Raw genomic sequence first — 27900 nt, 5'->3', positions numbered from 1 at the left:
CTATCTCTGCTCTTCATAGCTTCACTTTTCCACCTGTCTCCTTCTCATTCCTACTCATTCTGTTTTGCTTCTACTGACTTCTCTACAGAGCATACCTCCACCTCTCCAGGCTCTTTCACCTACTTTCTACTCTCACTACCGATCGAAATGTCATCTCTAAACATCATAATGCGCAGAGTCTCCTGCCTGACCTCATCTGTCAGCCTGTCGGTCTCCACTGCAGACAAGAAGGGACTCTGACCCGATCTGCATGAAAATGTCTGTCGGTCGGTCCTCTTGCATATCCTGCACTACCCTCATATACTTCTTTGCCACTCCTAATTTCCTCTCTTGGCACGCTGTCACATGCCTTCTCGATCTAGAGAAGGCATGTGCCCTATTTATTTTAAATTTAATGTCACTTCTCTTGAAATGCTGTAACTAGGAAGTCTGAACAGCAGATGGCATCATATTTGCATCTAAGAATTTCATCCCAATTTAACCCGGTCAGTTCAAATCAAATGAATGATAAAAAGCCAAAATGTCTGAGACACAGAAATCTATCAACAGGTCCAGTAAATAAGTAAAAGCTTTCATCACACCATGCTGTGTACATCCTGATGTAATGGGTAATGGCAGGATGGAGCCACAGCTGAACCCTCTAATCGTCCCCAGACCTCCTGCTCACCACTGTGGAAAGTGAAGGTCAATGAGAGGGAAAATGATATCATGCTGTCCAGGATTTTCCTGTCTTTTATTCCAGGACCCTGCAGTTTGCTTCTAACCACAAATAAAAAAAAAATGCATCAAACCGAGAAAACTCAGAAGAAACCGAATACTGTAAGGTGAAAGATAGCACAGAGAGAGTGTGTGTGTGTGTGTGCAGGGTTTAAAGCTGATCTCAGCTCCTCATTTGTGTTTGATGGATGAAAAGTGTGCAGAGAGAGGACAGCTGTGGGGGTGATGCTCAGCTTGTCGGTAAGAGAAAATCACTTCCAGAGTTGAGATTAAGCCCCAACTCTGACTTTTACTGTGGTATTAAATCCAATAAAAGTCACAATAAAGTGTTCCTGCTAGAAAATTTATATTTAGAGAGAATTTTATATGATCAGCAGGGCAAGGGAGTGTCCAAAGGCAGGCACAGGGTGGCACTGCCCCTTAGTGTATTATATTGATTTATTGGTTTTAGATAGCAGTATATAAAGAAATAAAACACCCCCAACTACACTGAAGTGACAAATAAACACTAAGTAATGAATAATTATGATCCAAAGGGGTACTTTTGCTTTAGGTCTTGTAATTAAAAGTTAAAGTTTTTTTTATTAAACAGGACTGTAGCTTTTACGTCTAAACACGTTTCGTCACTTTTTTTTTATACAATACCCCGAAACTCTTGTGCAGTATCACTTTTCATGTAGTAGACCTGTTTGGGGACACATGGAGCTGCTACACATGAGCCTGAAAATTGTGCCCAATTTTCTCCACAGTATTTATTTCCCCGCTTTTTGCCATCCCAAACAATCCCGGAAACGCCCCTGCACTAGCCCGAGGATCCCTTAAAGTCTACCGTGTATTTAAAATATTCAGTTACGTCCAGAAAACACATGGAGTCTACCGTCTTTCAGCTCCCCGCAAAGTGAAATAAAGAGGGAGTGTAAGGACAGAGAGGTGGGTGGGGGAAAGGGGCGGTGTCTTGGAGGAATCGCTTTGGTTTTACGCACCAGAGACGGCGCAGATGCTTCTGTCAGTGGAAAGCCGTCAGCTTTCAGCTCGCTGGAGTCCACGGTGGATTTAACTATCTGTCATCTCAGCAGAGCAGAGCGGCTGGCTGAGGCTGCAGGTCCTGCAGAGGCTGTAGTCTCCTGTGAGCATCTCCAGAAACTGCTGGTGCGCCGAGAGCGGTACGTGTACATTTACTGACAGCTTCACAGCATAAGGAGGGGGGTAAAGGAGCAGCTTTAGGTAGCTTTACTGTGTGAAAAATGAATGTTTAGGTGAGTTTTTGTGAGGTCTAGTTTTATCCGCGGAGGCACAAACACCTGTCTTCGCCTGCTGCAAAACTAGTTCCTGACATGTTTTAGTCATCGTTAAATATCTGCGTGGATTGAGGCTTTAAAATGAAAGGTTCCACTCGTTAAGAAGGCTCTCTTCATGGCCCAATCATGGCTTTACTAATAGTTAATAATTGATCAATTAAATGAGAAGCTTGCAGGTTGCCAGGTTGTAATAACTCACTCTAGTAATTAGGTTTAAAAGTGAATAACTGCTTAGTTGAATTAAAATGTGTGAATTCAATGTACTATAAAGCTGCACTGTTATCTTTAAAATGTGCCTTATTAGAAAGCGGACTCTAAAGTTATGTGGGACCGATATAAACCAAATCTTTGAAGCCAAAGGAAGTTCTTTTAGTGTGAGGAAATAATGATGCTATTTGGGGGTTTGGGAGCCTGAACATGGTCCAAATGAGTAACTGATACTGTGAATAAGTGCTTTTGAAGTCAGATTTATGAGAAAAAGAACAAGGAGACCCTTGAGGAAACACTTCCTCCCTCAAGAGCTGAACTGGCTCAGATGCCGGAGGCACACAAAATAATATCTGGCCAATAAAATCCCACACAAACAAACATGTTTTGCACTCGAGTCTGTTTCGTGTTAACGAGGCCCTTCGGTCCTGTTCTGTTGGAGTGATGTCATGTCTCCATCAGATTACAGATTTTGTTCTGGAGACTCAGCAAACAGCTGCCCCCCCACCCTGCCTCCGGCACTCATAGTTTCCATCACCGCACACCATCCCCATGTTCCAATCCATTTGGTCAAATTAATACATTCATTGAAACAATCATCTCCGATTGCGCTCTCACCCTGAAGAAAAGTGTTTTTGTTTCCTGCTGAATGGAATTCCTGACCTTTGTCTTTTTTTAGAAAACAGAGGGCAGAAGAAGAAAAATGCCTTTTTGTTTTCTTTTCTCCCCCCCCCCCCCCCTTCATGGTGGAACCACACAGTGTTGCCACGTTTTGACCACAGTCACATTCCTCTGAAATTCTTGTGTTGGGTGAAGGTTGGTTGGCTCCAGCTCAGTGGAGATAAACCCCAGACTTAGAAAAAAAAGGGAAAACTGTCAGAGAGGAGATGATTTTTACGACTGTCTGCCACACGTTCAGACCATCAGAGTGTCATTGTGAGTCAGTCTCACACACATCCCTGTCTTTTCCATTTCCTAGTCCTGTTGTGCAGCTTGTGATGAGTTTGTTGGAATTTCAGGAAATTCTTCTTGCATAGCTCTCCTAAAAAAAATACCAAGGTTAAGCCAAGAGGCAGCTATCACTGTCATAATAATAAAAAACATTTAAAGTGTTTCACATAGATACATTAAAGAAGTGGACAAATCTCTGCATAAAAAACACATTTAAGTACATGTTCATACATAAATTCATAGAAACAAGAAAGTGTGTGAAGAAGAGCCAAAAGAAAATGGTCTGGTTCTTTTATAGCGCTTTTCTACTCTATTTGAGCACTTTATACAACTAACTCATTCACACAAGCACTTTTTCTAATCTGTTAGTGCGTATCTAACATTCATACACATTCACACTCCGATGGATGCATCGGAGAGCAACATGGCCAAGGATAGTTGACATGCAGACTGGGGGAAAGCCAGAAATCGAACCACCAACCTTCCGATCAGTGGATGAGCTGCTCTACCGCCTGAGCTACAGTCACCCCAAGTAAAGCGTGAATTATTTGGTAAATATTTGGTTCACCTGGAGGAACGTTTCCTCACCCATCCATGTGACTTTTTCAGTCTCATCTAACTGCAGGCTTCACCAAACATATAACTAGATCAAAACCAGCACCGTCACATACAACGTGAGCGATGAGATCAGTTTCACATTTGCTGATCAATGGCCAAGAACTGGAGGATGGATGAGCGCAATCGTTCTAAGATGGTGAAAGATGCACTTTCCCTTGGTTCACTCCCATTTCTATGGCTTCACTCACTGCTCAAACCAGTGTTTGTCCACGATGTGTACAACCCCATCACTGACAGAGTGGCCCCTTGGCTGTAGGTGTAAATAGACATCTGGGGAGTCCTGACACAATCAGGCATCTTTTCAGTGTTGTCCCATTTGTTTAGCACACAGGTGTCAAACTCATGTCAAACTTATAAGAAACCGTTGTGTACAATAAAGCAGAAAGTATCTGTAAATTCATAGAAAATGGCTTTTTTTTAAAAATCAGTTTGAAACTAAAAAAAATAAATAATTTATATGGAAGATAGTAGAAAATGAAAAAAAGGGATTTTTACTGTCATTTAATTGTTTGTCTATTACTCTGATGCCGTATGGCCATGGGTGAGGCTTTTATCAGTAGGGAAAGCTTTCCAAAGCTGTCCAGTGGGCCAGATTGGAGACTGTGACAGGTGGATTCTGGTCCCTAGACCTTATGTTTGACACCCCTGGTTTACTCAGTGGTTGCTTGATTTCTCTTATGTATAATTCAAAGCAATTCTTCTGCCACTTAACCACACAGGTGCCCAGTTTATTGCTCTGTTTGTGCCAGGGGATCCAATCCTAGGGGTGGACCAATTGGTGGCATTTGAAAGCCAAAGAAAAGAGCAAATGTTTAAAGGCAAAGTTAATCTATGAAAATAAGCTTTCAGGAGTCACTTAAATCGAGCCAGTCTTTCAGCTGACGTGCTGGAAAGATGACAGTTTAGGAGATAGAACATCAGAAATGGATCATTGTGCAGTAGGACGATCAAATATGAGCCAAGCTTCAGCTGTCAGACAGATGACCTCACTGTTTTTCTAATTGTTCTGTAACTTTAACATTTAACATGCTAACTGAGCCCTGCAGAGTCTGAGATGTAGATCTGATTGGCTGCTACTTATCTTCTTAATTCCTGTGGAAACAGTGAAAGTATACTGAGTTTATACTGTCCTGGCTGTATTTAGTTAAGTGATGCGTATGACATGCACTTATGCATCAGTGCTGCAAACAGCTAGCTTTGAGGCTGTGAGACAGAAAAATATTTTTGACTATATCTGTCTCTACTTATTTACTCCGCAACACAAAGATGGAGCCCCGAACAAATAAATCCAATCCGTTTTCTTTTAACTGCTCATCCATCTCAGAGTTGCAGGCGTGGCTGGAGCTTATCCCAGCTGTCAGAGGGCACAAGGAAAAGCTAGACCGTGGACCGGCTGCCAGTCCATCGGGACAAATAAATCAAACAGTAAATATGAAACAGAGACAGCAGCTTCGGCACTCTGTCAGAAAACAGTTGTTACATTAACACCCAGGACTTGAACTCGATGTCCTCTGCTCGCTGACAGCTGATGGGAAAGTGTTTACTCGTGTATTTGTGTTGGATTATAGTCTTCTGTAGACTATTTAAGATCAAGCTTACTGTTTATTTTTTTTTCAGTCTTTTTCCAAGTTAAACAACCGCGTTGCCAAAACAAACCTAGTGTTAAGAGACTCCACAGGTCCACTTGATTGTAATCTTTGTTTTGAATCCTTCTTTCTACTTTCTTTCCTTTCATCTTTATTTCAGTGTAATATTTAAATGTTTTAAGTCGATTTTTGGCCGTACTGCTCAGCTCGGGGGTTTGCAGTTTCAGTACAGACACTGATGTTTCCTGAGGGATGAATTATAATGTCTCTTTGATGATCTCTTGACTGCTGTACAGTCAGTTTTAGTTAAATATCTCACAAACTGTTCAATTAATGATCAAGACATTTGGTACAAACATTCATTTCCTCTCAGGATGAAGATTCCTCAGCTTTCTTCCAACTCATCATTCATTGTTTTTAACCGTGTACTGAATATCAGAAGTTCACAGGTACTACATCAGGAACAGGTTTTGATACAGGTGAGACTGCAAGTCCTCAACAAAATGATGCAGCAATGGGAAAGGAATGTAAGCTGCACCTTTAGCAGGTGGTGCACAGGTGGGTTGATGTAACTGGGATTGGTGAAGGCGTTTGTGGGCATTTGGTGGTGGATGGATGGGGGGTGGGGGTACAAGGGCTGTTGAAACATCCATCCATCCATTCTCTTCTGCTTATCCTTGTCAGGGTCACGGGGAGGCTGGAGCCTATCCTAGACCTTGGACAGCTGCCAGCCTGTCACACGGCTAAACAACCATTTTCACTCAGATTCACACCTATGGGCAATTTAGAATGACCAATTAACCTAACCCCACTAACGGCATATCTGTGGGATATGTGGGAAGAAGCCAGAGTACCTGAGAGAATATGAAAACTCCACACAGAAAGGGCCCAGCCAGGTGGTGGAACTCAGGACCTTCTTGCTGTGAGGCAGCAGCGCTAATCACTGCACCACTGTGCTCCCCACACCATAAATGTACAGTTATTTAATCGCAGAGTCATTTAGTCCATGTGGATCCCCAGTGATCTGGAGTCTGTAGCCACTGGGTCATAAAAATAATTTGGAATAAGTGATAAAAATTGTTTAATTTTATTAAATAGTGCAAAAGTCTTGCACCATCCCTCATTTCTTTATATTTTTCTTCCAATTACTTTCTTTCTTTTTTCTTTTTTTCTTTCGAACCTTGAACCTTGAACTTGTATTTTTGAAAGTGTTATTGAGAAATATGTTTCTTTCTGAAGTCTTTAACACTTTTCTTTAGACGCTGGCTGTTTTAAGTCCAGGCCTTGTATCTGACTGCTCATCCCTGACAGATGAATTATTCAAACAGAAAAAGCCACCTAACACAAGGGATGAACCAATGTGTCTGCAGTTTTAAATGATATCTTTAGGCGCTTTGCTAATAGCAGCCTGATGCAAAAAACCAAACAAACAAACAAAAAAAACACATGTTCCCATTTCTTTAGCTTCTGTAAAAACAAAAATGCCAAAGTTAACCCATTTGGACAGGAATGAAAGAGTAATTTTGGACAGCTTGACACGATTGTGACACATCACATCATTCTGTTGTCAAATCCTCCTCAGGGTGGAAAAAAGCTTTCTTGCTGTACAGCAGTAAAGCTCTGAGTCAGTCGACAGACGATGATGCTAACACATAATTGGTGTTAATCTTTTGAGGGGGGCCTTATAAGGGATCCCTGGCCACAAAAACTTTGAGAACCCTTAATTTAGTCTGGCCAGCTGTAAAATCTCCAGAGACACCAGCAGAAGGCTAAAAACAAACTGATGAATTGAACTTAAACTGCATTTTTCCACTGTTCAGCAACATTTCCAGAGTCTTGTCAGTGGTTAAAGTTTGCTTGCGTGAACTTAAAGGAACGGAGTGGAAAATGTGGCTAATTAAATTTTTTGAGTAAAATTTAATCAACAGTGCTCATAAAATAAAGCACTTTAAACAGGTTAAAACCATAAAATATTTAGCTAAATAATTACAAAAGGTTTGATACAAATATATGTAATATAAGTATGTGTATCAAACACTTCTTAAGGAGTGCAACCCCTGGAAGCACTCGTGTGGCCGTCACAGACCAAACAGAGTCACTAAAATTTGAAGAATTAAAGCAACGACAGGTAAAGTAATCTTTATGAACAAGTGATTTTATGTGACTGTGAATGGCAGTATAACACTGAGTGGGCTATGACAGAGTGGGAAATATAGAGGAGGGATACCAGTGCAGCCAGAGCCTGCACTGTCCTGCGTACGTGGACAGGACCGCTCCTTTGTGCGAGTCCTTCAGGTCCGAGGGTGAAACACGTTTGCAGTAGTGACTCTTTCAATTGTTTGACTGTGAAATGTTTGTCAGCTGAGTCGACAGTAGCAGCTGCGGTCCACATTGTTTCCACAGATAAACAAACAGCCAGCTGGAGACTGAAAACTAAGCTACACACATCTTTAAAACAACTTTATTTCCTCGTGTTTTTGGATTTAATGACGCAGGCTAGGTGGCATTAATATCTAATGATACCTAATTAAATCGTAGGTTTGAATCAAACGAACCAGACAAAGTTTACCTCACCGGAAATGTAGCTCTTCAGAGTTTAGCTGGAACTAAATGTATGATCTGCAGAAAGACAGACATTTATCATCCATACCGATCGTGTCGTTTTAGTGGAGTTTAACCGATTACCAAAGACACAGTCACACAAAACGAAGCGTAACCAGTTTGTTTATAATCCCCTTGAGTCGCTGATATTGAATCTGACCTTTCAAGGATTTCACAACTGAAACTGCAGCTTTTTTCCTTTCTTCTTCTTCTTCATCTTCTTCTTTTTTTTTTCCATGTGCAAGTAACCAAAATATTGTAACCGATCTGCCAGCTCAGTGTCTCAAAATAACATCAGTGTTTACAACAGCAAGGAGCAATTCATCCTGATGAGCTCTTTAATCAGAGCCAACACAAACGACAATGTGTGTTCATGTTGATTTGTGTGCCTGCAGCCGAAATTGGCCATGTGATCTGAAAGGAAGCCACGCCACATTGAGCGTCTTTGTACTGGAGATGAAAGGAAGCAAAGTCATCTGACGGCCTTGAGAGACCGGCCTTGTTCTTTTTTATTTTACTTTCTATCGGGCTATAGTTGAAACTAAAAGGGTGTCGCTTTGTTTCCGTGCTGCAGGGCTCTACTGTGGGTGCTGTCAATATTCTCATTCACCTCAGACAAATTCAGGTTGTGTAATGCAGCAGTCGCACAATACGAGGGCTGTTTGGAGCTTTGCAGGCCGTTAAAGCGCCCTAATCCATTTCGGGGGGAATAAAAACTGAAGTGGGGTGAGGTAATTGAAAACCAACTTTGTCACACACTTTCTCATAGTCTGTGGATTTTTAAAGGGTGTTACTGTACAGAAGAAAGAGGCTATTGTATTGTTAAGTTTATAAGAGGAAAAAAAAGGTAAACCTGATATATTTAGTGAACTTTCTTTAGGATTATGAGACAGGACTATATGCACTATATTCACATGGTTAGTTGCTGTTGAGACACAAGTGTTCACAGTTAAACCACTTGTGAAACTGATAAATGTGGGGTAGGAGATCACAAAGGCGGGAAAGAGAGAAAAGCAGGAAGTAAGACCCATGAGAAAACTAAAAGGAAGTAGCCAAAAGAAAAATAAGTAAATAACACAGAGTCATAAAGAGTACAAGTGTACTCACACTTGGGCTACCTGAGCGTGTTTAACCTCTAAAATCTAAATATGGTTAAATAAACTGTTAGGATGGCTGTGGCTCAGGAGGTACAGCGAATCATCCATATTGGAAGGTTGGTAGATGTATTCCCTGGCTACTACAGTCTGCATGTCAACGTACCCTTAGGCAAGACATTGAACCCCAAGTTCCCCCAGTGCATCCATGTGTGTGTGTCTGCGACTGACAGACAAAATGCTTAGGGATAGAAAAAAGACATTAATGTTCAATTCAATTTTCAATTCAATTTTATTTATATAGCGCCAAATCACAACAAAAGTCGCCTCAAGGCGCTTCATAGATACAGAGAAAAACCCAACAATCATATGACCCCCTATGAGCAAGCACTTTGGCGACAGTGGGAAGGAAAAACTCCCTTTTAACAGGAAGAAACCTCCGGCAGAACCAGGCTCAGGGAGGGGCGGCCATCTGCTGCGACCAGTTGGGGTGAGAGAAGTGTGTGTGTGTGACTGAGTGAATGAGGCTTGTAGCTTTTGAGCGCTATGTAAGAATACCAGCCCATTTACCATTTACCACTCCATTGCCTACTTCAATAACTGGACACGAGCATTGTTCAGCTGGAATTGGGCACAGTCTGCAGGACGTAGCATGATCGCTCCAACTCTTCCTCAACTCTGGCTGCCTCCAAAAAGTTTGTCCCAACTTATCCAATCAAGCGACAGCGTGCATAAAAGCATCATAGCATAATCTTTTATATTCAGCAAAACGACTTTTCAATGTTAAGATGCTGCGGTGAGCGGAAGTGTTTTTGGGTTGTTGCAGTGCAGCTGGGTGAGGCAGTCGAGTGTGAGTACAGCCAACAGGGACCATGGCAGGGCCAGTTTGTTGAATTGTCCAGCAGACAAATACTGTCACCCTAATGTTAAAGGTCAACATTATTTTGGTGTTAGAGGAAAAGTCAGACACTCACAGGCACCCGAGTTATACTCTTTAGCTTTTTTTAAAGACCTTTCGTCTGTTTGGCACAGCCTAAAGAGGTTTATGTATGAGCCTTAATTTGAAGGGAAATATTCTTCCAGTTTCTGAAACTGTGCTTGTTTATTGTGCGACTAAAACAGAACCTAAACGCTGGCAAACTGTTGGTTGTTAAAAGGTTAAAAATTTTAGGCGCATTTTAGTCTGGAACAGTTTCTCGACCATCATCGCCATCTCTGGAGCCACTAATTTAAAAAAAATTGCCTGTTTTCTTAGCTGCTTACCAGTTTGAACTGTTGAAAGAGGCTCTGTTTTCAAATGTGGAGAAAGCGGCGACTGTAAGTTAAAATAAAACACATTAAAAACATCCTTCTTTAGACACACTGGAGGGTGTGCCGGTGAGATTCAGGTGGCTGAGGGGAAAAATACCCAAAAAAGGCTCTGAGCCTCTTTTATACGGCATGACTTAATATTTTTGTGCCTGTGACAGATTTAACACTTTCCTCATATATGCTTTGCTTGATTTTATTGCATGTGACAGTGGTTTTCATCATGGAATAATCTGGTTTGAGAACCACAGACATAAGTCTAAATTCCTCCGCAGGGAAAGTAAACACTAACAACCAGACGAGCAGATTTCCTGGCTCCTGTCGCAAGAAACCGTCACATTGCTGAGGAGTGAAACGACAGAAGCAAGCCATGAAGGGACATTAGACAGGAGGCTGATCCTCTACAAAGTGCCGCGAGCCGCGAGCCCGGTAAATCTCTCTCCAGGGCAGACGGCGTATCGGCGAAAAATTCAACATGTGCAATCACCGAGGTGAATTGTGGGTTTAAATGGTTTAAGCAGATGTGCTACTTGAGTGAGAGTTAGAGTACTCAGACAGGATGGATGACTGTTTGGTTTAATGTGTCATGAAGAGAACAGCGTGACACGAATTCCCGGGTGCGGTGGCAGAGGACACCTGTAAAGTGATTACCTCTTAGACAAGGTAATTGCTACGAAGTCAGTTGGTGTTCCAGACAGCTGAGTGTGTCAGCCTGTCTGGACGGTATGCAGATAAAGTCATTCTTGTCTGATTGGTTATTGCTACATAAGCATGACGTTTCTGGAGGCGTTCAGAGGAATCTTGTCTCACACCTGATTCAAAAGGGTTTGGCATCACTCCTTATGAGATATCTACCTGCTTTCGTTTTATATAGTTAATTTGTCATTTTGTGTCAATTTTGTGTTCAGTAAATGAGGTAAAAAAGAAAGAAAGATAAAGTATGTGTATATCTGTGCAAAGGCAAGAGACAAGTCTCTGCAGTTCACAAAAGAAGGGAAAGGTCTGCACGCCCACAGCTTCAGTTTGATGACGTTGAATCCCTTTTAAAAAAGCTTTGTGAAGGCGGCATTCCAGTTCATGGGCTCTCCTTCAGGCATGGAAAATGTTATCTGTGTAAATCAAAATCTGCCTCTAAAGAAATGAAAAGTTACACAGAAAAAAAAAACCTCCAGGTTTTACTTTGTGGGTTTACTTTTCTTTTCTTGGCTTCTTGTTCTATTTATATATGACATATAAGGTGTACTTAATATACACTTATTTGCATTAGACTAGTAATTTGGTCACTTGGTATGGTGGTCAGCTCTGGTGCCTCATAGCAGGAAGGTCCAGGCTGGAGCCTTTCTGTGTGGTGTTTAGATCGGTTCTCTCCGGGTACTCCAGCTTCCTGCCATGGAAACCAAGACACGTAGGTTAATTCTAAATTGGCTGCAGGTCTGAATGTGAGTGTGAATGCTTCTCTATCTCTAGAGTGGCGACCTGTCCAGGGTGTACTCCGCCTCTTGCCTTATGACCACTGGGATGGGCTCCATCCCACTTTGAATTGGGTAAGTGGGAAAAAATGGATGGATGAATGGACTAAAACGATAAGAAGTCCAAATCTCAAACCACTGACTCTGTAATGTTGCTGATAATGGCGCTCCTCAGCTCCTCAGCTCCTCAGCTCTGCAGTGTTATTGGAGACTGACTTGGGGCGATCGTGGCTCAAGAGTTGGGAGTTCGCCTTGTAATCGGAAGGTTGCCGGTTCGAGTCCTGGCTCCGACAGTCTCGGTCGTTGTGTCCTTGGGCAAGACACTTCACCCGTTGCCTACTGGTGGTGGTCAGAGGGCCCGGTGGCGCCAGTGTCCGGCAGCCTCGCCTCTGTCAGTGCGCCCCAGGGTGGCTGTGGCTACAATGTAGCTTGCCATCACCAGTGTGTGAATGTGTGCGTGAATGGGTGGATGACTGGATATGTAAAGCGCTTTGGGGTCCTTAGGGACTAGTAAAGCGCTATATAAATACAGGCCATTTACCATTTACTGAAATTAAAGAAAATTAAACTTGGTGGTGTTGCTTTGCATTTATGCCTGATGCAAAATGCACTCGAACACTGAAGGATTTCAGTCAGTCTTGGTTTGCAGTTATAATCCTCTGCATTTTGCTTTGCTTTTGCTGGGATGATGGTACCAGCCATCTTTTGCATTTTGTAAAACTTATTCCCATTATCTGCTGTTTTTATTTCACTGGTTTTTGCTTCTTTTCTGGACACATAAACATGTACGCAGCCATGATGATGAGCATCTCCTGATCTTGCATTTCTATAGAAGTCTACACCCTCTGCCCCTTTGATCTGTGACCTCAGTGAACACCTTCATAATGACTTTACAGGCTCAGTTTCTAGTTTCAGGACACATTGCAAAATTAATTTGATATCTTATCATCATTAGAGTGGCTAACCATGTGGCTGACAAGACTGTGAGTTTCCAGTCAGGTCTGCCTCTGGCTCATCACATCTGGCCTTATGATACCAAGGCGGCGATGGTGATGGTGAAAACATTCAGGTTGAGGCTTCACTGTGGGCTTTTGTGCGCGGTCTCACAGTCACTCCAAATTATTCTGTGCCACTCTCATGTTTGTGTGTGGATCTGGAACAGAAAGATAATACATTCACTAAAGAGACCAGTTGTGATGCCCTGGCAACCACCAGTTGCTAGGGAAAGATGAGTAGTTCCACACCGACCACGTAATGCAAGAAAATGTGAATTTGAGTCACTTAGCAGTTGCTGGACGTCTCTAAGCTTGAGTGAGTGAGGCTTTAAATGTTGTGAAATGGAAGCAAGGCAAAACATGTTTGTCTCCTTCTGTGTTTATAGCTTGTTTAATCCACGTTTGATGGTGTTTGACATTTCTCTTAGTAAGGAGATATGCCCTAACAGGTTAGCTTTAGGCATGTTCTAAACTTTATTTGCACATGCTCCCACTAAGCTGAACTAATCCTGCTGGTCCCACGTGCATTCACAGCCTGTCTCACCCTGTTTTCTATTGTATAGATGACAATACAGCTTGAGAGTTGTACTAGGAGCCATGAAATCTTGTTTCAGCAGTGATGCATTTGAACACCGGTCTCATTAGAATTCCCGACTGGAAGCCTACAGGAGAATTTGATGAAAGACAACAGCTGGAGACTACAAATGTGTTCACAGATGTTGTGGTCCAGGAAGAGAAACATGAAGCGCTAAAATGTGGAGACTATGTCCGGAAGGAAAGCTATTGTTCTATCACTGCATTCAGCGCAGACACGCACGGACGAGAATAGTAACTAAAGCCTCTTTAGCCGATTTAGGAGGGAAGTTGAGCTGATTTCTCCATCAAGACAGAAATGTGACAGAAGCCAGACGTTGGGATGTAATGGGTTTTTTTTATCAGTTTGCTTTTCCTCCATGTTTTGTTGACCCGGCTTGGTGGCCTTTAAGAGGAAGCGGCGCTGTTATCTGCGAGGAGGGAGGGGGTCCTCCACGTTCCCCTCCTGGAGAAAATGTCCTGGAGGAGCGGGAGTTTCTGCTTCTGGCATCTTTGCCGACCATGACCGAGAGCAGACAGTGTTTATTCTTTTCATGTTTATCTGAAATTACTGCATCGCTGGTTATTTGAAACAAAATGTTTGATAGCGCTGGACACGAGGAATGTAAACTGCACTTCCACCATCACTCCTTAACAGACCAGATGCAAATACTTGGAGGTTACAGAGCGTGAAGCAAAAAGCTTATTTTTGCAAACAACACTTATTTCATGCCAGCCGAACACTAAAAACACTTGCGAGCGGCCTTCTTTAGTTCGCGTGAGCTCTGGGTCTTCTCATCGTTACGTCCGAGTCGGTGATGAAGAGAGGAAGTGGGGGGCTTGGCTCATTCCTTGATCCCTTGGGGAGATTTGAAAGTCTCTCAGCTGCACTGTGTTGAACCTTTCCGACTTTACAGAAACATGTCAAAGCAACTCTTCGCCCAAAATAGGTTAAGCCTCTTTAAGTGCTTTTTTTTTTTACGTGCAGTGATCCTGAACACGACCATATCCCCAAACTGGAGACCTTTTCTTATCCGTGATCCTCATTCACACCGCATATATCTTTTCAAGCCCACGTCTGTCCTGTCTTAAATGTTTTCAGGAGGATATGTAAGCCTCCCGCACTTCATTTCCTCACTCATTTCCTTTTGCTGCTGCAGAAAATAAGGGTCACATGCCCTCCTAATGCCTCTCTGTGTGCCCGGCCTTATTTCCACCTGTTCTTCCTCAGCACCACGACCTGCCACTCTAGTCATTTGTAGATTCAGCAAACGGTGAATGTAAGTTCATCATTTAGGGACTGATGCAGAGCTCAGAAAGAAGGCTGAGCACAGCTTTAAAGTTGGAGTTGAACTTAGAGGCTCATTCCACACAAAATCCATCTAATCTGAACAAAAATCCCTGAACTGAGCCCTCCAAATAAGCCAGTTTTTTCAAAATTACAACAATTTTGGTCTATTAGATAAAGCCAGGCAGGACCTTACCTTCATACTGTGAGCATTTATCATGTTACAGACCCTCAAATTTAACTTTGGAAACTTTGAAAGCTTCATGCGGCTCCTGTGCTTATGAAGTTAGGAGGGCTCAAATGTAACACAAACCTCTTCAAAGGCTTGCAACTGAGGAATATTCAGGATGAATGCAACGTTTTGCACGACTTTATTAAATATACTAAAGTTCTTGCTGATTTATAGAAGTGCCAGGTATATTTTTAACATGAGACGTGTCACATTTTCCAATGATGATTAAAGCCTGTAAAAAGACCAGATTTATTGCAGGAGTGCTGCAAACCCCCCAGTTTTCACAGTTCACTAAAGAGCCAAACATAGAGCCTTGCAGTTTGCCAGTTGCTTGTCACTCATTCTTTTCTGCCTTGTGTGTATTTTCCTAGTTTCTTGCGACAGACGTCGCACGTCCGAGTCTGCAGAAAAACAGTGTTCATGAGGAAGCTGTTGACAGAAGAAACAGACCGGACAAATGAGCTGTGTGGCCCTTGACACACAGTTCAAACACAGATTTAAAAAAAGTGCTCGAGAGCCTTTGAAACTGAGAATGTCGCGTCAGTTCGCCTCCCAACAATTAATATTGTTTAGTCCCTCTTTTGTCAACGCCAAAAACGCCACAGGGGGTTTCATGCAGGAGCGAGTTGGGAGTGAGCTTTTACTCTCTGTGAGTAATGATGAAACGGGAGAAGCTTGTATATCATTACGGCAGTGAGTTACAGTATATCAACATTAACTGTGTGCTTATTCAGCCCATTCTGTGCTTATAGCAGCTGAAGCATGGAGAGGTTCCTGAGTAATGTTTAACCTCAGACTGCAGTCTAACATTTTTCAGTAGATTAGCTCTCTCCTGTTGGCCTTTATTTCCTCACTGTATATAAAAAAAAATGAAAACCTTCTTCCTGCTTTCTCTCTGTGGCTTCCTAATCTCACTTCTCCTCCTCCTTCCTGTGCTGCATTCTTGCTGATATTGAATCCTAAACTGCGTCTGTGAATCATCTGTTTTTTGTTTCGTTTTTTTTGCAGGAGGTCGGCTTAAGGAAGAGGCATCATCATGAGTGATCGGTTCGACTGTAAAAACTGCAACGAGTCCTTGTATGGACGCAAGTACATCCTGGCGGAGGACAATCCCCACTGCATCCCCTGCTACGACCGCCTGTACGCCAACACCTGCCAGGAATGCAAAGAAATAATTGGACACAATGCAAAGGTGAGCTCGCATTATACACTGTTGAAAGATTTAAGTATATCTGCTCGACCTTGTACTGTTATTTTAACTGCAAGTTACCATCAGACATAATTTAGAAGGACGTTTATACTGCCTGACTTTATTTAGATGGAGCATTAGGCTTTTAAATGGAGAATATGAGAGTATTTTAAAAGGCAGAGCTGCAGGTAGCTAAATGGATTGGTTATTTAGTCTGTTAAACTCCCATCACAGCTTCTTGGAGTCCTAGAGGAAGGCTATCTGAAGAAAAAAGAAACAGGAGTTATAGCTGTGCATCTTTGTCCAAACTTTATCTGATCCATGTCACGCGGCGTGGATTGGAAAGAATTTATAAGTCTGCTGAAATTGCACAGAGTTTCAGGGTCTATGCACATACTCATAGAACCGAAGTTACATCCAGTAACAATTATGTTTCTAGCTGAGCTTTTGTTAGGGATATTTTTTCCCCGTTACACTACTTCAGGTAGGCTGTAACATCATTTAAAGGCCATTCCATCTGATGGTTGTTCAAATCACCTGAAACTGATTCCATAAACATGAAAATGAATTTACCAGAGTTCACCAGATCTCAATCCAATAGAGCACCATGGGGATGTGAACAAGAGATTCACATCATAAGTTAAGAAAAGCAACTCAACCTGCTCTGTATGCTCCCAGTTTGGTCTATCCCTCCATCACTCCCTGCTGTTTCAACCCCCTCACCACCCCCACCATCCACCCCTAGGCTCCATCACTCATCACTCCCCAATTTACAGTGTAACATACTTGTGGGAAATGATAAGCAAACAGCTCCCTGGAGCCGACAGGCAGACGTTTGGGTGGTGGAGGGCTCATAACTCCTCAGTTTACTGTGCATCAGATTTGTGGGAAGTGATGGAGTCTAGATGGTAAACTATAACGATGTAATGTTGCTCTAATAAATCAAGCATTTGATCTGCTATTTTCAATCTGCTCTGTCATAATTAAGATGCACATAAAACTTGAATAAGTACGTCAATAAAACAATTTGTATATGTGAAAAAACTGTCATACTATCCAGTAAAAGTAGTTTTTACACTGTAGCGTTGCCGCTTTTACTTAAGCAAATGTTTCTTCATCCAATAAAAATTGTGCAAGTCGGAGTCCTTTACAATAATTTTTCCAGCTGCTGTGCCTGGAAAACATAACTCTAGTTACAGACCACCAAATTGTCAGTAATCCCCTTTAAGTTGTCCAAAAGCTTTAGCTGAGTGAAAATTAAAAACACTGTCCTGAAGGAAACACCCACAGACGCCACCAGGCCACCAGTGTCCTGTGAGTTATGGACTCCCTGTGAGGAAGCGCAGTAAATTACAGTCCTGCTTGCTTTGGCCGCACAACACGTAACAGCACGCATCGCTCATCCCGCTCCATCCCCGTTCCCCGCTGTGAAACCCCATGCCTCAAAAATACGTTTTTCACCCACCGTTCAATGGAGCCATTTATCACAGAGCTCGCGTGAACTGCATGTGAACTGGAACACAAGCAGCTGTTGCGGAGAGAAAATACAAAGTGAGTTATTCTGATTTTTAAGAAAATAATGATGAAGAAAGGGGGAACGCCTCTGTTAACTCTTCTGTTTGGAGACAGCGGGGCGCTGTGGGCACATGATCTCTTGTCTTTTTATAAGAAACAAAAACAAATCAAGTCTAAACTTGTAGCCTACATTGTTTTAGTTCCCTGCTTTTGAATCAAACAGTGAAGCGGGACTACTGTGTGTCCAGACAGGCTCAAGAAGTACAATCATTTTCAACTTAGCTTCTGCTGCACACTTACATCTATAAAAGAGTGCAGAAATACACTGTGTCACTTGCATTAAACGGTAAATAGTTTAGCACAAATAGTTGTAACCAAGACAAAATGACTCATAACTTCATAAAAGTATGTTTTGAGCTCTCTTGGCTATAATGAGGCATCTTTCATCTGTCCATCCACAGTTTAAAAGAATAATTACTCCTCAGCATTTAATCAAATGTGCATGCAATGATAACATAATGCAGAGGTGTCAAACGTAAGGCCTGGGGACCAGAATCGGCTCGGCAAAGGCTCCAATCGGGCCTCACTTCACAGCTGTGGAAAACGTGAAGAAAAGAGCAAATTTGAGACTTTTAACAGTTTTTTCATAAGTTTTACAGCTTTACACATTTATTTCTTACAATCTAAGAGTCAGAGTGACAGATTTCTTTTCATAACTACCACAGCATTTTGTTATGGTGTGGAAAAACTGAGATGTACTGTTAAAATTGAACTTCTTTTCCTTATACAGTGGAACCCCGGCTTATGAAGACCCCATTTAACGAAAAATTCAAGTTACGAAGGCACTTAATGGCAATATTTCTGCCCGTGGTACGGCAAAATGCCCGTGTAACGAAATAGATGAAATAGAAAATTAAAAAAAAATTAAATTAAATTCCATAATGTTGTATACATATACACGTACGTATGTATGCATGCATACGTATGCTTTCTTCAACCTCCGCCACCTCCTCCTCCACCAAGAACTTTGTCTTCAGCCAGCATTGCCTCACTCAAAAGGCGATGGAAAAAGGTGCTTCGACTTATGACAATTTTGACTTACAAATTAATTTCGGAACGAATTAATTTCATAAGTCGTGGTTCCATTGTATTGACAAATATCAAGGATTAAATGTATAAATAAAACTTCTGTACTCTGATAAAAGGGGAGTTTTGTTGGTCTTTCCCATTCAGGATCAAAGTGGGATGCATCTGGTCCATGACGTAAAGTTGTGATCGAGATCAAGTAACATTTTTAAGAATCATCCACCCATGTCCACACGTACCTCACTGTAGATATCCAGACAAAAGTGTTGTTAAGAATCTCTGCAAGTTGAAAAATCTCTTTTTTTTTCAATACAGACCTGACCAACAGGACTGGACAGTAAATATAACACAATATAACACATTTACAGTATCATATGCAGAATTGTGTGCAGTAACAAGAGCAAGATGAAAAGTAGTCACATTAATGAAGAGAAGTGTTTTCTCAGTCCTTGAAAATGGGCTCAAACTCCCTCGTCGAGATCAGTTCTCACAGTTCTTCTGTAGAATATTCCTGGGAGAAAAAGCGGAATATTTAAAAGTCTTTTTTCCTAATTCTGTTCTGACTCTGCAGACAAGCATTCACAACATACTGCAAGACTGTAGGTAGCACTGGATGTGGTTTTTACAATTACAGGCACACAAATAAGCAGGAAACAACCCAAGCAGAGATTTAAATGCAAAAACCAACCAATAGGAAAGAGAGAACAGGGATGTTCATGGTTTTTACAGCCAGTAATAAAAGATAAAGCAACATGATAAACAATGTCCAGCCTCTATAGGTACTGGCCATGTTCATTCATAAAGAGCAGGTGTTACGGCCCTAGCAGGGCCGCCTCCTGAAGTTGTCTGTGTGGGCGTGTCCGACCATCTCTCCTGCCTTAGCTGCCACCTTTCTTTTGTGCAGTATTTAAGCCCAGGGAAAGGTGAGCTCTGGGCCAGAGTGCCATTAGTGTGGTTGCAGCTAGTGAGCTGCTCTCTTTTTGACTTACTTTTTACTTTATTGACCAACGCTTGAGTTGTTTGTTTTCCTTAAATGGTGATAGCGGCTTGTCCGTCTCTTTTAGTTGAGCTACTTTAATAAAACTATTTAATTTAACCCTTTTGCCTCCTTGACTCCTTTTTCTGAGTCGGACACTTTTTGTTACTTCCCCCCTCATCACCTGGACCCTTTTAGGGGAACTTAACAGCAGGTCCCTGTAATCCAATAAAGGTAAAAATGCTGCAGACATGCTTCTCACAGCACCTAATTTGAGCTTTTGGGACATCCATGTGCCAGGAAATAAAAGTGGAAGCTCATTTCATGCCCCAGATGCATTTCTTGCCACAATAAAAGCAACAATTTTCCCTTTGGAAGAATTCATACTGTTTATTGTGTGCAGTTCAACAAGTACATCAAGCTTTCTGCAGAAAGCTAAGGGCTATATCATGCATAAGAAATGATCACTGAAACTCTTCTTTTGGTATCCACTTATTTGAACTTTTCACCATCATGTTTTAAGTAGAAATGTTCATCCATCCACTTCTGTTTATCCAACTCAGCCTATCCCAGCTACCATAGGGTGAGGCGAAGAGCAGGTTTAAACGCAGTTCATTATCTTTATTAGGTTTCATTTTAGCTGTGTGCCTTTTTAAGCAGATAACCAGCAGATGTGTGTTTTATTTTCATTACCCCGAGCTTCTTTAACCAATGACACGCTTTAATCTGAAGCTTCACATCTCTCGTCTTCCCCCAGGAGCTCTTCTATGAGGACAGACATTACCACGAGCACTGCTTTCGCTGCTTCCGCTGCGACCGCTCTCTGGCAGACGAGCCCTTCACTAGCCAGGATGACGCTCTGGTGTGCAGCGACTGTTACCGCAATGAATTTTCCTCCAAGTGTGTGGCCTGCGACAAGACTGTCATGCCAGGTAGAGACAACGTAGACAGGCTTTGTCACTTCTTTTTCTTTCCACTGAACCATGCTCATAAGCCGCCTCCTCTGCAACAAATTGCTCAAACTCGAACGTTCACTGCCTTTCAGAGCCGATACCGGAAAGTTCACACCCTGTCTTTGCTGTAGTTATTAGGAGGTGTGACAGCTTAGATGTGACAGCGTGATTGTTTCCTCGCTCTGCTGAAATCCTCCCAGCAGAGTTCCTGCCGCTGTGAAGAAAACACGCAAAGTATCGGTGTCGGATGACTGAAAATTACACGGGCTTGTGGGTTGTGGATGTTACACCAGTTCTCTTCTTTAGTTTCTGATCAGACTGGTGTGCCTGCCCTCTTACCCCATTTCTTACATGTGCAGCCAAGTTCATGTTCAAAACACCGTCATGCTTTTGGGCTGCCTTTCAGGTCCCAAAGGTTGTAAAACAAGCTCAGTGATTAAAGGATCTGATGTCCAGTTTCATAAGCATAAGCATGACTGGCTGCCAGCTTCTCTAAACCTCAGTGGTGAGTGATTCTGAACTAAAGGGCGCTTACAAAATGGTTAAACTGTGCTAAGAGGCTGTGGACATGTACGCAGCGGCTGCTTATCACGCTGTTTTGATGCACTGGAGCTGCAGCAATTTACCAGTGCCAAAAGAGGTTCAGCCATCACACCGAATCACCACTTTGGGTTTTCACAGACTTCGTATGAATGTTATCAGATTTCATTCCAGCTTGTATTTACAGCAGAGATCAAAGAGGAGCCAAGAGTTACACATGGAAAAACAACAAACGATCAAAAGGTTTTTGCTTTCGGCGTTGATTTTTTTCCCCCCTCTCTTACAGGATCGAGGATGTTGGAGTACGACGGCTCCACGTGGCACGAGGACTGTTTTGCGTGTCACGCCTGTGAGAAGCCCATCGGTACAGAGGCCTTCATCCCAGACAAAAACAACTACTACTGCGTGCCCTGCTACGAGGGCAGGTTTGCTCCTCAGTGCAGCCACTGCAAAAAGGTGCAAAAATAATCTTATCGTTAAAACTTTCCTTTGGAAAATACCGGAATACACCAAAATATATCACTACAGAGCCCAAAATTACATTTTTTCTCTCTTCCTGACAATTTAAACTCCTAAAATGTATAATCTACCACAAAAAATCTAGATGACCCAGCTTCCTGAGTAATCAACGCTACACAACCGCTACACAATGTGTACCTGATGTCAAAAGGTTATCTGGAATGAACCCAAAGAAGGTGGATCATACAAAATAAACAACATAAGGGAAAGCACATAGAGTCTGTTACGACCCGTCTAGGGCCAGGCAATAACATGAGTGAGGCACTCGCCCCCCCCCCCAAGACCCAAGCAGCCACAGGAAACAAATCCGTTCGTTATAATGCGATTTATTTACAATGTGGAAAAAAAGGAACAACAAAACGGGAGTGTCAACACTTCAGGGTGAGCCAAGGCCAAAACAATAAACAAAAACAAATCTACACAAATCCCGCACCCCTGACCTCCTTAACTAATTCAAAACAGGAGAAAACGGGTGATCAAAAGAAACAGCAGCTCACCCCAACCCACTCCACTTCCACAACTTTTAAGCCGCACTGCAGCCAGCGGCTGCCACAGGTACACTGCTAGGTCATGAGGAGAAATGCAAGGACCTCTCCCGCCGTAGCACTCCAGCCTCCTTTTAATGGGCGGGTCCTCCAGCTGGGACCATTCACGTCGGGGCGGTGTATCCACGCACCAATCAAAGCAGGGCCCTGGCATAGCTGAATTAACATAAAAAGATACATCACCTGCACAAAACAAACACATGAACATGCAAGTTCGTAACAAGTCCAAAATGCAAAACAGGAGAATATGAGACAGCAGGAAGCACACAGTACAACACAACAAGTAAACACAGGCAGCCTGAAGCTACTTAATCACACACGGTAATGTGGGAAGTGGAGACAGCTGGGACAAACTAACACAGGTGTAGGTGTTTGCAGAAACAAGATGAAGACGGGTAAAAGTAACACAAGGAAACAAAGAAACGACCATCAAAATAAAGCAGGAAGTGAAACGTGATAACGGAAACACAGACAGAAATGAACCTAATACAAGGGTACTGACAAATTAGGATGAAACTAAACTCTAAAACTGAGAATGAGACTGAAAGGGAAAAATAATGAAGAAAACAAAAACTATAACCAGGAACTAAGAAAAAGTAAAAGAAGCATAGTTTAAAAGGCTGTATGTAGCGCTGTACAGCAGATCTATCAATAGAGATCAGAGGTCAAATGATGATATTTTAAATCTTTATGCAATCCTTTCTATATTTTCATATTATACAGCACACTCGTAAGAATCACAGTTTCTATGCTATGAGTTTTTTTTTGTTGACCAATAAATCATTAAGTTGACCTTGAAGACCTCAGTGAATGTCTGTCAGATTTTAATGGATTGTTAACAGGATCCCACTCTACACCTCTGCAAAGTTTTATGAGAATTCATTTAAAGCCTTTTCTGCTATTGTGCTTATAGACAGAATGCATGCATGCAAACAAGGGAACATAAGAAAATATTCAAATAAACAAAACTAGAAAGTCATAACTCCAAAATACGTTGTCAGCAACACACGACGCGACCATGAAAGCGCAAAGAAGTTATTGCTTTTCCTGAAAAATGTATGTAGTTTTAACAAGTTTGTTAAACAAGTTCACTTAGATTGAATTGAACAGATAAATGCACACAATACAGCTAATCTAAATCTAGCTCGTCAAGCTAGATTGTTTACAGTGAAGTCAGTGGTTTACATCCACCCATTGTGGGCATGAATATCATGGTAATTTTGGGTTTTTGAATTATTTCTTTGAACTGATCTTTTTCCAGGATGGAATGATTGTACAGCTTTAATGACTTTAAAAAACAAGAATCGGTACACAAGTTTGATTTATTTTGGATTTTCTCTAAATGTTTCTCCAGGCCATACAGTTTCTCACAACTGTGTGGCCTGAGGGCCACAATCGGTCTGGCAAAGAGTCCAAACCCGGCCACTGGACGATTTTGCAGAGTATAAAAAGAAGGAAACCAAAATTTTGGACTTTTTATTGTATTTTGCGTCAGAGAGTTGGAAGTTAAGAAGGAATAACATCTTGATCTGTTCTTAAGTGGTGGTCCAGACTCATTTGTTCCCAATCCGAGGTCTTAATTACGCTAAATTTTACAGCCCATTTACCGACAAAGACATTACCTCTGACGTGCCATAATACAACAGCACCCAGTGATGCACGCTGATGGGTTTCTTTAATTTACTGTAGAAGCATTTCTTTGTAATAACATTAAACGGGCTGAATGTGGAAAAACTGAGATGCATTGTTGAAATTCCACCTGTATGTAATCTTAAAAGAAGCATAAACCCAATTAGAAACAAAGCCCACAGAAAATTCCTGAGCTATGTGCCAAATGTGTGGCAGGATCAGGAGCTTTAGAAGCAGGATCTTAATGTGTTACATGTCTTACTGACCCAGTTTGTGTCTCTCAGGCTCTGACTAAAGGAGGGGTGACCTACAAGGACGAGGTGTGGCATAAAGAGTGCTTTTTGTGCACGGGCTGCAAAACGCCGCTAGCTGGCCAACCCTTCACCTCGCAGGGGGAGAGTCCGTACTGCGTCAAGTGTTTCAGTAACCTGTATGCTAAAAAGTGCGCCGGCTGCAACACGGCCATCACAGGTTAGTAATAAGTGCATTCCCCCAGAGCTTACACAACGAGTTGTGGACTTGCGAAACGATATGCATGCAGTGCTCCTGGTTTAATTTCTTGCAGGTCGGAGACACCGTGCGCCTCTCCTTTATCTGTTTTTCATGTGTCTTCATGGTCTTCTGTCAATAAAGGCCTAAACAGTTATCTTTAGCAAACAGGTTTCAGCAGGTCTGGTGACTCAGGGCTGAAATTCTGAGCCTCTCTGTGTCCTCTGTGTGGATTCTCCCTGTTATTCAAACAAATTAATTCATAGTGAATGCTTTTAATGTCAGACAGCAGCAGAAAAAAAAGTCCAGTTTCCATTAGAAATGATTTAAACACATTGGATATAGCTGTGGATTGGAGAGTGAACCTTCAGCAGAGATGCTGATCTAAGGCTGGATGCTCCACTGGAACGGGAATGCTGCCATTACGGAGTAAACTAAATGCTGTAAACACTTGTGATGGATATGATAAAATTGTACTATAAACACCAGTAAAAACATGATTTTATTTACTTTAATCTTCAGAAACTGATTTTCTTGGCCAGTTCCACCAAGATTTGATCACATAGCATTCTTATGATGCTCATTTTGAGCTCCATGTGTTTATTCTTGGACTCTACTGGAGTCGCTTTGCATGATTGATCTTCTAAAGTAGTCCTCATTTATTCTATGCTGAGGCCTTTTGGCCTCTGTCTAGCAAAAGCTTTTTAACTCCTCTCCCTTTCATCCAGTGTGTAACCCGTGTGCCTAAAATGACCACATTAGTAGCATCCTGTCTCTGTGACATCATACAGAGCCAAGAGTAGACAAACTGTGCAAAACTTGGCGCTTAGAGCAGTCTGAAGCCTGAACGTTTGGCTCACAGGGATTACATTCACATAAACTGAGCCATAATCACTTGGGCCTAAAGACCGGTTAGCAGCCCGCTCTCAGCCACAGGTGACTATGGAGAAAAGTGATTGGCAAGTAGTTGCTGGAAGTTGCTAGCAGGTGAAAGAGGACATAAAGAGAATGCTGCAACAAAAATTTCTTTGTGATTTCTTTGGTCACTGGAAATATGGAGCAATCATTTTCTTAGTAAAAGCTGCACTTTCTGACATGAATTGGTTTCACTTGTAAATCACACACTCTGTATTAATGTGAAGGTGAAAAGCTTGCATCACACTCAGCGAGTACTTGACACATTAATTTTTCCTCTAGCAACAAGAGGTTGTCAGATGGCCTCCAGGCCTGATCTCATTATTTGAAACTTTGACCGTCTTTAATATGGGCTTCCACCACTGGAACTGTATATAAAGAAGAAATAAAGAAAAGTGTCCAGACAGTTAGCAAACACTAAAGAGCATCACACACACACACACACATCTGATTTATTTTGTTTTCTCATGGTTAATGTAAACAGTCATTTCCTTTAGCTCTGCTTTTGGCCACTACTAATTCATAAGGGAAATATTTCTCAGCTAACTGCAGCATTATGTTTTCTAGCTAGGCCAGCTCATGCTTTGCTCCATGTGTGCAGGAGTCTGTATATACTAAACACATAAATGCCTATTTCTTCAAACAACATCTCCACCAATGATGCCAAAATTTTCCAGAATTCCTGTGCTGTCCGAGCGCATAGGTTGGGATCAAAATGCAAAGAATTCTGACACAAATTTTTTAATGAGTCTTTGAGTTGTCTATAAAATTATGGCCAGAAAGCAAAATATTAATTGAAACTTATCATAAAGCTTGGTAAATCTAATTAAAAAGCTGCAGATTTAGGTGCTAGTTTTCTGCAGTATGAGTCAACTCATTGACTGTATTTAAGAGATGTAGCAAAGCTGTTGTGACGTCACCCACTGGTTTGAGATGTGGTATTTTGAAGCCTTACATTAGTAAATTAAGCTGTATTCAAAAGGCCTCACACTGACCTAAAGGCTCGTTTGCGACCCCCTAGCAGCCTTGGGTTGTTAGGGAAAATATATATTTCCCAACCTTTTTGTGAGTGGTTGGTTGCTAGGTTAAATCAATGAAAAGAGAGTGATGGAAAAACTGCCATTACCAGTAGCTGCTGAGGTAGATGCTGACTTGTCTGCAGATACTTTCAAACTAAAATGGAAATGGAGACTTTCCACCTTCAAACTAAAAGTTGAAGATGAAAGGTCGCTAGGTTGTTGTGGTTGTTAAGGGAGGTCACTGACTGGTCTCTTGGCACAGGGGAGTCTGTGAGGACTGACTCACTTTAGGAGTCAGCCCCAAGTGGCCACTAGGGGAACTGCATGTTTTTTGGGCTCGGCTTAATTTTTCCAGCTCGGGAGCTCGCCTCTTAATTTAACCTTGGTTATGGATAATGTACATAAGCAATCTAAAAACAAGCTACTGACTGAAGCGTCTTCATTTTCTCAAAACAAACATTTAAAAATATTTTTTGAGAGAACCACAAAGCTAAAAAACAAAACAAACAAAAAACCAAAACAAAAGATCTACACATGGTGGAAACAAAACAACTGCGCAAAACAAGTACAAGAAGACTCATTATGAACTTTATCTTTTTCCATCATTAACTAAGATGCCAGAAATAAATGAGGATTTCAATTAAATGCTCTTGACCGCAGCTATGAGCTGCAATACTTGAGGGCACACAGAGCTGGCAGTGCTTTCCTCGTAGCTGCCAGCTGCTGATGTTATCACGAATTCACGAACGTTATTTCCGCAGTTTTACGAGGCTGTTATGAAAGCCTGCTTTCCACCCCCGAATGAGAGAAAAAAATCCTTTCATTAGTTGCTCATGTGCTGCGTGTTTGTCTTTGCAGGGTTTGGAGATGGGAAGTACGTTTCTTTTCAGGAGCGGCAGTGGCACCAGCCGTGCTTCAAGTGCTCGCGTTGCTCCGTGTCGCTGGTGGGCTCTGGCTTTTTCCCAGACCGAGACCTGATTCTGTGCACAGACTGCAACAACGAAGACTGACCCTGCAAGGCCACGGCGAAATATGAAAGTCTGCAGCCGCCAGCAGAAGAAAACTTCTAACCCTCAGCTTTACACATGCAGTTTCAACGATCACTCAGCCTAAAGCTGAACCAAAGCTCTTAGCACACGGACATGTATGTTTAGATCCAGAAAGTCTCGTGTATTACTTACTGTTTTTTCTAAATGTTTCTGTTTTGCACATTAAAGAATTGAAAATATGCAAAAGATCTATGTAAACATCTAAATTAATGTCCCGTGCTTGGCAAAATTGTTCCTACTTTTTTACTGATTCTTTTTTAAGCAGTCAGTCTCTCACTATGTTAACACCTTTTCTTTTCAGCTTATAAAAAGTTTTACTGCTGTACATGCAATAAGATGTCATTAAATAAACAGTGGATTGTAATTGGTGGAGTCATCTGCATGAATACACAGATACACAGACTGTAGAAAATGAAGGGCATCCTCATTCCTGCAGCTGTTTTATTCTGATCTGAACTGGCTAGTGGATAACAAGGAAAAAAATTATAGTAATATTTGTACTTTTCCAGGCAATTTTATTCATTTTAGGGTCCGTTGTT

At 41.9% G+C, this 27900-nt stretch overlaps 2 protein-coding genes across 4 annotated transcripts in view; one reads left to right on the top strand and one right to left on the bottom strand.

Annotated features, from left to right (window-relative positions):
• The window catches only part of eva1bb (eva-1 homolog Bb (C. elegans)), a 180319-nt gene that overhangs the window by 31286 nt on the left and 121133 nt on the right, over positions 1-27900 (bottom strand). The window lies entirely within an intron of this gene.
• On the top strand, positions 1690-27725 carry fhl3b (four and a half LIM domains 3b). 3 transcript variants are annotated; one of them, XM_085149095.1, is made up of 7 exons: positions 1690-1880; positions 10656-10871; positions 15946-16129; positions 20461-20635; positions 21483-21652; positions 24174-24360; positions 27171-27725. In XM_085149095.1, exons 3-7 carry the CDS (start codon positions 15974-15976, stop codon positions 27320-27322), a joined length of 840 nt encoding a protein of 279 aa, XP_085005221.1. In that variant the 5' UTR covers positions 1690-1880; positions 10656-10871; positions 15946-15973; the 3' UTR covers positions 27323-27725. The 3 variants fall into 3 exon arrangements, with proteins under 3 accessions (XP_085005221.1, XP_085005220.1, XP_085005222.1); XM_085149094.1 differs by lacking the exon at positions 10656-10871 and having other exon boundaries at positions 1693-1880; XM_085149096.1 differs by lacking the exons at positions 1690-1880; positions 10656-10871 and adding an exon at positions 12108-14367.

Source organism: Neolamprologus multifasciatus, chromosome 22 (genome assembly GCF_963576455.1).
Source record: "Neolamprologus multifasciatus chromosome 22, fNeoMul1.2, whole genome shotgun sequence".
Classification (NCBI taxonomy): Eukaryota; Metazoa; Chordata; class Actinopteri; order Cichliformes; family Cichlidae; genus Neolamprologus; species Neolamprologus multifasciatus.
The sequence above is the reverse complement of the archived record's forward strand: the minus strand, read 5'-3'. Positions and strand labels throughout refer to the sequence as shown.

Coding starts and splice junctions, on each gene's coding strand:
- fhl3b (XM_085149095.1), top strand. CDS start 15,974: ATGAGTGATCGGTTCGACTGTAAAAACTGCAACGAGTCCTTGTATGGA. Junction 16,130..20,460: donor TAATTGGACACAATGCAAAG/GTGAGCTCGCAT, acceptor GTCTTCCCCCAG/GAGCTCTTCTATGAGGACAG. Junction 21,653..24,173: donor AGTGCAGCCACTGCAAAAAG/GTGCAAAAATAA, acceptor TGTGTCTCTCAG/GCTCTGACTAAAGGAGGGGT.